Genomic DNA, 11,161 nt, shown 5'->3' on the forward strand with positions numbered 1-11,161 from the left:
AACTCTGGCACATGTGGCTCAGTTCTGGTAATGGCAAAAATCATATGGGCCATATCTTAAAATATATTTATTTTATATGAAATATAATATATTTAAATAAACATTGATTTGTATTAAATGCATAGCAATGTTTTATTTATGACATAACCGACTCTGTAATACTCGGCACGAAAGCCATTTTAACAATTTTGCGTGTATTTGACAATTCAAGAGCAATACATCACGAAACAGAATTCCTATTACGATCGTACGCTGTCTGAGAAGCGGCTTTCTGTTCGCATGTTTTGGGTGTGTGTCAGAAAGTGCAAGTACCATCGAGTTCATGCCTTATTGAGAATGATTTGCTAATGTTCCCATCAAATTAAGAAAACATTATTTCAAAATGTTCCCTAAACGTTTCAAAACGTACAGTGTTTTCACAGTTTCACAAATATTTTTTCTTTAAAGGAACATTCTATTTCATAATTTTGAATTGGAGAATGTTACTTTGAATGTTCTCTAAATGTTCTGAAAATTTTAGGCGAACGTCCAATTAAAATATTTCAAAAAAATAAATAAAATCAAAAACCTGAAAGAAGATTTCAGCGAAATTTTGCTGAGCAACAGTTAATGTGACCGGACATTAACATGTTAAAAACTTGAAGCAATTACGCATGAAATAGCAAAATCTCCTATCTGTACACTTTACACTGACCAGCCTTATTTCAATCTCACCTGTTGAGCTCTTCTTCACTGGAGAATCCTCCATGGCACCCTGAGCAGTTCGGCCATTTGTCTCTGTCTCTGTTGGGTCGACAGGAACTTGACCTGGCAGTGGAGGGCACAGAAACCCTTCGAGGCTGTTGGATCTGTACAAACAGCAGTTGCTGCGACTGCTCTGTTCGTTTCGGCTATCCGAAATATCACCACTCCACCTCCATTCAACGATGTACGAGCCTCTGCTGCTAAGGCTTAACCACTCTCCACAGAACCTCCTCTCTACATTGTCCTCAGAGAGGGACAAAGATGATGATGACGACGTGATGCCCGGTGAAGAATCTGTGGAAGCAGTTCTCAAGGATCTGGAGCGGCCTGAGTTTGGAAAATTTCAGAAATCAAATTTCTTCACATTATTTACATTAATATAATGTTGGAGAAATAATGACTGCTGATATTTACCATTAATCGGCTTTACGCCAGATTGATCTGGTGCAGGGGATGATGGCTCAGGATCAGGCTTTGGCTCCAGATCTGGTGGAGGGACAAAAGGCTCCACAACATCCACAGCACAATTGTGCTAACAGCAGGGGAAATTACTCTTCGTAGCCTTCCATACCCTGTTGAGGAAAGAAACAATTCCTTTCCTCTTCCAATGTTCTGTAGGTTTTTCTGAAATGAAGAAAAACAATTGAAAAAACAACTATTAGAAACAGCAATAGAAAATAATTTTGCAGTATGGGAACATTACTTTTGAATGTTCTCTGAATGTTCTGAAAATGTTAGACGAATGTTCAATTAAAATATTTGTAGTTTTCTAATATTTTTTTTAAAATAATATTAAAAATGAATGCCAGTGGTCACATCAAATTGTTACTTAATTTTTGTCAATTCTCTATTTTCAATGGCAAATTAGTCAGAGATGGAGACTGAGGCATAATGTATTTATTAAAGCTTATTCTGACCTCTAGGAGAGCGTTTAGATGAAGTGGACGGATGTCCATCATCTGTCATCTGCTGGCTGCCGCTCTGCCATGCTTTCTTCCTGTGAGACTGACCTGTGGATACAGAAACAGAAAACTCAGAAAACAGAGGTGTTAAATCTCCAGGAAGCTCCTGGATCTGTGTCTGTGTCGAGTCTGGCAGCGGATCCTGATCACGGTCATCAGAACCGGGTCTCCAAACCTCCTGACCAGCCGTCTGAGAGAAAGCAGCTCTCCTGGATCTGGGGCGGCCTGAGTATGGAATATTTCACACATCACAATGTTTTAATAAAGTAATGTTTTAATAATGATCCTTAATCAATGTCAGTGGTCAATTACAAATTGATACAATTGAAAAGTTTATTTCACATGCAAGGAATACATGAGATCACTTTGCTGGGAAAATGGGGGAATGAAATGTTATACCTTGCACTATTTTCTTCACATTAACGTGTTCAATCATTGTACAACATCAACATACCATAAAGCAAGAAAAAAGAAAAAAAACTAAAGCCCTCACCTCCTCTTTTACCTATCATGTGAAACATGGACATCCTCCAAACTGCAATAAAAAACAATACTACATACAATACAAAACAATACTCAGAAATACTCCTATCAAAAAAAAACAACTACTTTTAAATAAGAAAAAAAGAACAATAATATAGCTGCGAGCAGCGATTACGGGCCCAAGCCGGTGGCACCGCAACCCCGGTGCCTTTAGTTACCTAAAGGCACCGGGGTGGCGGTACCGCCGGCTTTGGCCCTTCATCGCTGCTCGCAGCTATATTTATATATATATATATAAAAAGCCGGTGGCACCGCCACCCTGGTGCCTTTAGGGTTATTGTGCACGACGTGACACAAAATATCTGCTGGGTATCTGCCGAACGACTCTGGTAGTTCCGCTTCAGCACTGATGATGTTGTAGAAATAGTGCGCTCTGGTTGGTCTGGATTATTCGGGATTTTTTATTTTATACAGAAATAAGTTATTTATAATTCAGATGAGAATAAAGTTAGTGTTGATTAAAATGAAGGAAAACAAATATATTGATCTGAAATATAGCACATTAATTTTAAAATTATTTAGGTTCAATTACCAAACATACAATCTTAATTTAATTTAAAGCAAACAATACATTTAAAAGATATGGGTTGTATGCACTTTTTTTTTTAATAAAAAAAGATATATATCCAAAAAACAAGGCCTTAAAGGGTTAAACTCTTGTCAATGTAACAGACACAATCTCTCTCTCTCACACACACACACACACACACACACACACACACACACACACACACACACACACACACACACGTCAAGTCACTTCCATTTTAGATGCAATATTGAATAAGCAGAAAATTCGGATTTTCTGCTCTGAAAATATAAATAAGCATAAAAATTGAATAAGCACTTTTAATATTCTAAACAGAATAAGCACTAGTCGCTAATGAATAAGTACTAGTACTTAATGGAATAGATACTAGTATCTAAAAAATAAGTACTAGTAGCATGAAAATAGAGACTAGTAGGTTAAAATGCTAAAATGTTAAAACGGCTTGCCATATTGGCTCAGAGAGAGAGAGAGAGAAAATTACCTTTTAGATACTAGTACCTATTAATAGATACTAGTATTTATTCAATAAATACTAGTACTAAGTCATTAGATACTAGTACCTATTAAATAGATACCAGTACTTATTCATTAGCTACTAATACGTATTCAAAAGAATATCTAAAGAATAAGCACTAGTATCTAAAGAATAGGCACTAGTACTAAAGAATAAGCACTAGTCGCTAATGAATAAGTACTAGTACTTAATGGAATAGATACTAGTATCTAAAAAATAAGTACTAGAAGCATGAAAATAGAGACTAGTAGGTTAAAATGATTAAATGTTAAAACGGCTTGCCATATTGGCTCAGAGAGAGAGAGAGAGAAAATGATCATATTCAAACCAAAATATCTGACTTCCTCTTGGTCTGAGCTAATGACCGTTAATTAGAAAGTTGTCCGGCTTTATCTGAACAATATGCGTACCGAGTTTTATGATTGTAGGTAAAACTATAAAACTACCCCCCCCACTTTTGTCAAAAGGTGGCGCTACTGAGTCCCTGCACCACGCCCGTTTCTGAAACTTTGCACATGTCTACTGGCTAATAAATGTGATCTGTCTGTCGAGTTTCGTGCAATTTCAAGCAATTTCAGGCATGCTAAGAGTCTCAAAAGCATCCAAAAAGAATTTTAAAGTTTGATGCGTTGCCACGGCAACATTATCAAAGATATCAATAATCCTTTCACAGGTCTACATCTGCCGTGTATTTACATTATACAGATGAAGTTTGAAGCAAATCGGGTTAAAATAAGAGGGTGATTTCAAAGCATTTTGAAAGTGACACACTTCCTGCTGCCAGTTGGTGGCGCTATAACTTTGACTCACAATAGTCACATCCATGTGATCGGCCTCTTACAACGAACACACTGCTGAAGTTTCATTAAGATCAGCTAATGTATGCTGAAGTTATAACACACTTCCTGTTTCACGTTTCTCGCCATAAATTCGTTTCCTCGCCACGGCCAAACCGTTCGAGATATCAAAAATCCCCTGGCAATTTTTCATCCTCAATGTCTTGACTTCATGCTGACCGAGTTTCGTGGCATTTCTTTGAATTCTCTAGGAGAAGTACTTTAAATTCCATTGCATGCGTTTTACAAACAACCCTAAATAGCCGACTTCCTGTTGGGCTGGGGTAAAAAGTAAGAGCATGAAGTATATATGAACCGATGAGATCTATATGTGTACCGAGTTTCATATTATTACATGCAAGCGTGTTTGATTTATGGACCAAGTTTTCGGACCCCGTTCCAGGGGGCGCTGTCGAGCCCCCCTGCCACGCCCGGGTACCACCTTCAGCCCGGCCCTGATGGCTGCGGGTTCTGACCCGTGTGCAAAGTTTCAAGAGTTTTCGTGCACGTTAAGAGCCCCAAAAGGGCCCGAATAGTCGTTAGAATAATAATAATAAATATAGCTGCGAGCAGCGATTACGGGCCCAAGCCGGTGGCACCGCAACCCCGGTGCCTTTAGTTACCTAAAGGCACCGGAGTGGCGGTGCCGCCGGCTTTGGCCCTTCATCGCTGCTCGCAGCTATATTTATATATATATATATATATATAAATATATATAAACAAGCCGGTGGCACCACCACCCCGGTGCCTTTGGGGTTACTGTGCATGACGGGCAATAACGTAACCCCGCTTTGACCTTTGAGAAGATGTGTGCTGTAGAGCTTGCATTGGTGTGGGCTCTGCAAAAGTGTGCATTGAGGGCACATATCAACCACAAAGTATGCGTGAGCAACCTTCTGAAACCTAAAATGAAAAATGAGACACCCTACGGTCTCATGGACTTAATGGACACATGAAATAAGTACACAAGTTTGAAAGTTATATGAAGTGTGCCAAGACAGAATATTTGCCTGATCTGATTAGAAAAATAGTTTGTGTGTGTGTGTGTGTGAGGCGTGATTGAACAATGTAGACATAAAAACATACTCTGTCCTTTTGTTCATACAGGACATTATTCAAACTGCAAAGTGTTTACTTATATTTGTGTACAATCGCAATAAAACACAACATTGTGCTTTTGTCAAACTGTACTGCTAAACTACAACTGTCACCCAACCAAAATCTCTTACACACACACACACACACACACACACACACACACACACACACACACACACACACACACACACATAGTTTAAAAGCAAAAAAATCTTTTGCACATTCATCATATTGCATTGGTTTTCATTTCTTGTCCTCGAACAGAGCCCTAATCTGTTTATTTCTTCAGTTACACATTCTACATTGATTAAAAAAGAAAAATCAAATGTGTTTTTATTTTATACATAAATAAATAATCTATCATTCAGATGAGAATAAAGTTAGTGTTAGTTCAAATTTTAAGGAAAACAAATATATGATCTGAAATATAGCACATTCATTTAAAATTCATTCAGGTTCAATTACCAAACATACAAATCTCAATGTAATTTAAAGCAAACAATACATTTAAAATATATGGGTTGTATGCTATTTTTTTTTTATATAAAAAGATATATATCCAAAAAGACAAGGCCTAAACTTTAACAAGGGTTAAACAATCACTGTAACAGACACAATCACACACACACACACACACACACGCGTCAAATCACTTACATTTTAGATGCAATATTGACTTTTTTTCTGTTTCAGCAGCGAAAATAGTTAAACAAAGATCACAGCAGAACCATCGAGGATCTCACAGCAACGCGTTCTCGTTACTGAATGATTCAGCATTTTGAACGAATCGGTTGACTCAAAGATTCAACGACCAATCCATAATCTGTCTCATTCATGAATGACTCAGCCGTTCGAACGAATCGTTTGAACGAATGAATCAATGACTCGCTCATTAAGACGGTCGCCTGGCGACACCTAATGACGGTTTAGTGATATGTTTAAAAGTATCATTCTTTCCAACGATTGTTAATTAACTCATATTTGAAACATAAGCTATATATATATATATATATATATATATATATATATATATATATATATATATATATATATATACACATGTATACACAAAAATAAAATAAAAACACATTTGAAGCGTGTTTGCTTACTAAACTGTGAGCTGCTCGAAAGTTGCAGCAAAGATCAGCAACAGGAGTCAAAATTCATTAATCACGAGAGTGAAGAGCTGACTGAAAAAAATGATGACGGAATATTTTGTGTAAAAGCGCCTATTTAAGCGAATCTGTCATTTACTCATTTGTTGTTGTGTTTTATCTGAAAACCGGAAACAATCGGCCCCCGATATGGTGCTAATTTTAAAGTGACACTAAAAAGTATGCGGCTGCACTGGCATTCATAACGGTGCGCGTCCATGGCGACGAGCGAGCAGAACAGAGCGAACGTTTTTTCATTTCTACTTCCATAGAAATTCATTCGAGCGCACTGCGAGCGCCACCACTATAAATGTCCGTGCGGACGTCCTTATACTTTACTTTCACTTTTATATTAGCGATTTAAAAGGCCTCGCTGGTGTCTAACGTCGATTAACCGGTGGGAAAAGATCCTCACAGCCACATACCTAATATATTTATATTTAATTACAATAGCCATACCTGATAAAAAAGTTTTATGTACTGAGTTGATATCATTTTGGACACAAGAGGGCAGTATAGCCCTTTGTATTACTTGATGTATTTATTTTTTAACTGAATAGCACATTCTGGCTGTTTTTAAACTTGTACATGATTCTTAAATTGAAAACAAGAATAAAATGGGTTTAGTTCTGATATTTGTGTAATTTTATCTAGAAATAAATGGTGTATAATTAATTTTTTAGAAGATATGAGGCTTTTAGTGTTTACTTTTTTGACATGACTTTAATCCCTCGCCATAGCAAAACAATTTGAGATATTCAATAGCCATTCACAATTTAGCTTCTTTAATGTATTTTCATCATGTTGAAAAAGTTTGGTGGGAATTGAATAAACCACTTAAGAGGAGTGGGTAAAAAATCAGAGGCTGATTTTGCCAAAAATCCACATTAAGACCAAAATAGCCCACTTCCTGTTGGGCTGGCTTAAAGTTGTTTGGCCCGATGAGATCTATATGTGTACCGAGTTTCATAATATTACATGCAAGTGTGTTTAATTTATGGACCAAATTTTCTGACCAAGTTTATGGACCAAGTTAATTTAATTAATAAACTAATTATATAAAACTATTTTCAATGCACTACAATTCAACTGGTTATATGCCTTTACTTATTAATACAACTTATTTAAAAAATACAAGGCGTAAGACATTTATTTTCTTTTTTAATGCAGGCCAGACCAAACAGCAGTGAAATGGTTAATCTAGCCCCCCTCCCCCTCCCCACACTCTCAGACACACACACACACACACACACACACACACAGAGACGTAGGCTCAGAGAGAGAGAGACATAAAATGACAATTTTCAAACCAAAATATCTGACTTCCTGTTGGTTGGAGCTATTGAGTGTAAATTAGAAAGTTGTCTGGCTGGAGGAGAACAATACACATACCGATTTTTATTACTGTAGATAAAATGAATCCCCCCACTTTTGACAAAAGGTGGCGCTACTGAGCCCCTCACCATGCCCGTTTCTGAAACTTTGCACATGTCTACTGGCTAATAAATGTGATGTGTCTGTCGAGTTTCATGCAATTTCAAGTATGCTAAGAGTCTCAAAAGCATAAAAAAAGAATATTAAAGTTTGATGCGTTGCCACGACAACAGTATCTAAGATATCAAGAATCCATTCACAGGTCTACATCTGCCGTGTGTTTACATTATAGTAGTGAAGTTTGAAGCAAATCGGGTTAAAATAAGAGGGTGATTTCAAAGCATTTTGAAAGTGACACACTTCCTTCTGCCAGTTGGTGGCGCTATAACTTTGACTCACAAGAGTCACATCCATGTGATCGGCCTCTTACAGCGAACACACTACTGAAGTTTCATCAAGATCAGTTAATGTATGAAGAAGTTATAACACACTTCCTGTTTCCATTATTCGCCATAATTTCGTTTCCTCGCCACGGCCAAACCGTTCGAGATATCAAAAATCCGCTGGCAATTTTTCATCCTCAATTGCTTGACTTCATGCACACCGAGTTTGGTGGTGATTGGACGAATTTCCTAGGAGAAGTGTTTCGAATTCCATTGCATGCGTTTCCAAACAAACCATAATAGCCGACTTCCTGTTGGGCTGGGGTAAAAAGTAAAAGTACAAAGGATATATAAACCGATGAGATCTATATGTGTACCGAGTTTCATATTATTACATGCAAGGGTGTTTGATTTATGGACCAAGTTTTCGGACCCCGTTCCAGGGGGCGCTGTCGAGCCCCCCTGCCACGCCCGGGTACCACCTTCAGCCCGGCCCTGATGGCCGCGGGTTCTGACCTGTGTGCAAACTTTCAAGAGTTTTCGTGCACGTTAAGAGCCCCAAAAGTGCCCGAATAGTCGTTAGAATAATAATAATAATAATAATAAATATAGCTGCGAGCAGCGATTACGGGCCCAAGCCGGTGGCACCGCAACCCCGGTGCCTTTAGTTACCTAAAGGCACCGGGGGTGGCGGTACCGCCGGCTTTGGCCCTTCATCGCTGCTCGCAGCTATATTTATATATATATATATATATATAAAAAGCCGGTGGCACCGCCACCCTGGTGCCTTTAGGGTTATTGTGCACGACGTGACACAAAATATCTGCTGGCTATCTGCCGAACGGCTCTGGTAGTTCCGCTTCAGCACTGATGATGTTGTAGAAATAGTGCGCTCTGGTTGGTCTGGATTATTCGGGATTTTTTATTTTATACAGAAATAAGTTATTTATAATTCAGATGAGAATTAAGTTAGTGTTGATTAAAATGAAGGAAAACAAATATATTGATCTGAAATATAGCACATTAATTTTAAATTTATTTAGGTTCAATTACCAAACATACAATCTTAATTTAATTTAAAGCAAACAATACATTTAAAAGATATGGGTTGTATGCACTTTTTTTTAATAAAAAAAGATATATATCCAAAAAACAAGGCCTTAAAGGGTTAAACTCTTGTCACTGTAACAGACACAATCTCTCTCTCTCTCTCACACACACACACACACACACACACGTCAAGTCACTTCCATTTTAGATGCAATATTGAATAAGCAGAAAATTCGGATTTTCTGCTCTGAAAATATAAATAAGCATAAAAATTGAATAAGCACTTTTAATATTCTAAACAGAATAAGCACTAGTCGCTAATGAATAAGTACTAGTACTTAATGGAATAGATACTAGTATCTAAAAAATAAGTACTAGTAGCATGAAAATAGAGACTAGTAGGTTAAAATGCTAAAATGTTAAAACGGCTTGCCATATTGGCTCAGAGAGAGAGAGAGAGAAAATTACCTTTTAGATACTAGTACCTATTAATAGATACTAGTATTTATTCAATAAATACTAGTACTAAGTCATTAGATAATAGTACCTATTAAATAGATACCAGTACTTATTCATTAGCTACTAATACGTATTCAAAAGAATATCTAAAGAATAAGCACTAGTATCTAAAGAATAGGCACTAGTACTAAAGAATAAGCACTAGTCGCTAATGATTACGTACTAGTACTTAATGGAATAGATACTAGTATCTAAAAAATAAGTACTAGTAGCATGAAAATAGAGACTAGTAGGTTAAAATGATAAAATGTTAAAACGGCTTGCCATATTGGCTCAGAGAGAGAGAGAGAGAGAAAATGACCTTTTAGATACTAGTACCTATGAATAGATACTAGTATTTATTCAATAAATACTAGTACTAAGTCATTAGATACTAGTACCTATTAAATAGATACCCGTACTTATTCATTAGCTACTAATACGTATTCAAAAGAATATCTAAAGAATAAGCACTAGTATCTAAAGAATAGGCACTAGTACTAATGAAATAAGCACTAGTCGCTAATGAATAAGTACTAGTACTTAATGGAATAGATACTAGTATCTAAAAAATAAGTACTAGAAGCATGAAAATAGAGACTAGTAGGTTAAAATGATTAAATGTGAAAGTGGCTTGCCATATTGGCTCAGAGAGAGAGAGAGAGAGAAAATGACCATATTCAAACCACAATATATGACTTTCTGAGAGTCGGAGCTAATTACTTTAAATTAGAAAGTTGTTCGGCTTGAGGAGAAGAATATACATGCTGAGTTTTGTAACTGTAGGTAAAACTAACTAAGTTATAACACACTTTATATGTCCTTTTTTAGTCATGAAAATTAATTTCCTCTCCGTGGCCAAACCGTTCGAGATATCAAAAATCTGTCCGCAATTTAGCATCCTCAATGTCTTGACTTCATGCACACCAAGTTTGGCAATGATTGATTGAATTGCCTAGGAGTAGTACTTCAAATTCCACAGCAAGCGTTTTCCAAACAACCCATAATAGCCGATTTCCTGTTGGGCTGGCGTAAAACTTGACCGGGGGAAAGATGTTCGGCCTGATGAGATCTATATGTGTACTGAGTTTCATATTAATTCATGCAAGCGTGTAGGATATATGGACCAAATTGTAGGACCCCGTTCAAGGGGGCGCTGTTGAGCCCCCCTGCCACGCCCGGGTACCAGCTTCAGCCCGGCCCTGATGGCCGTGAGTTCTGACCTGTGTGCAAAGTTTCAAGAGTTTTTGAGCACGTTAAGAGCCCCAAAAGCCCCTGAAACCTTGAACTCCATTAAAAGCAATAGACAAATCCCTCATACACTGAGACGAAGAGAGAGGGAGAGAAAATTCTCAGAAACATCCACATTCAAACTAAAAAATCTGACTTCCTCTTGGTCTGAGCTAATGACAGTTAATTAGAAAGTTGTCCGGCTTGATCTGAACAATATGCGTA

At 37.3% G+C, this 11,161-nt stretch overlaps 1 protein-coding gene across 1 annotated transcript; it reads right to left on the reverse strand.

Moving 5' to 3' along the window:
* Nucleotides 1-720: 720 nt before the first annotated feature.
* On the reverse strand, nucleotides 721-2,305 carry LOC143746345 (uncharacterized). The gene is made up of 4 exons (XM_077238172.1): nucleotides 2,200-2,305; nucleotides 1,662-1,931; nucleotides 1,159-1,368; nucleotides 721-1,071 (listed from the first exon to the last, which is right to left on the reverse strand). Exons 1-3 carry the CDS (start codon nucleotides 2,231-2,233, stop codon nucleotides 1,277-1,279), a joined length of 396 nt encoding a protein of 131 aa, XP_077094287.1. The 5' UTR covers nucleotides 2,234-2,305; the 3' UTR covers nucleotides 721-1,071; nucleotides 1,159-1,276.
* Between the last annotated feature and the right edge of the window lie 8,856 nt (nucleotides 2,306-11,161).

Source organism: Siphateles boraxobius, unplaced genomic scaffold (genome assembly GCF_051911475.1).
Source record: "Siphateles boraxobius isolate OS27281-9 unplaced genomic scaffold, OSU_SipBor_1 22, whole genome shotgun sequence".
Classification (NCBI taxonomy): Eukaryota; Metazoa; Chordata; class Actinopteri; order Cypriniformes; family Leuciscidae; genus Siphateles; species Siphateles boraxobius.

Excerpts from the sequence above, each read along its gene's own strand:
- LOC143746345 (XM_077238172.1), bottom strand. The coding sequence starts at position 2,233 with ATGTCCATGTTTCACATGATAGGTAAAAGAGGAG. Across the intron at positions 1,932-2,199 it reads CATGATAGGTAAAAGAGGAG|GCCGCCCCAGATCCAGGAGA; the intron begins GTGAGGGCTTTA and ends TTCCATACTCAG. Across the intron at positions 1,369-1,661 it reads ATCTAAACGCTCTCCTAGAG|AAAAACCTACAGAACATTGG; the intron begins GTCAGAATAAGC and ends TCTTCATTTCAG.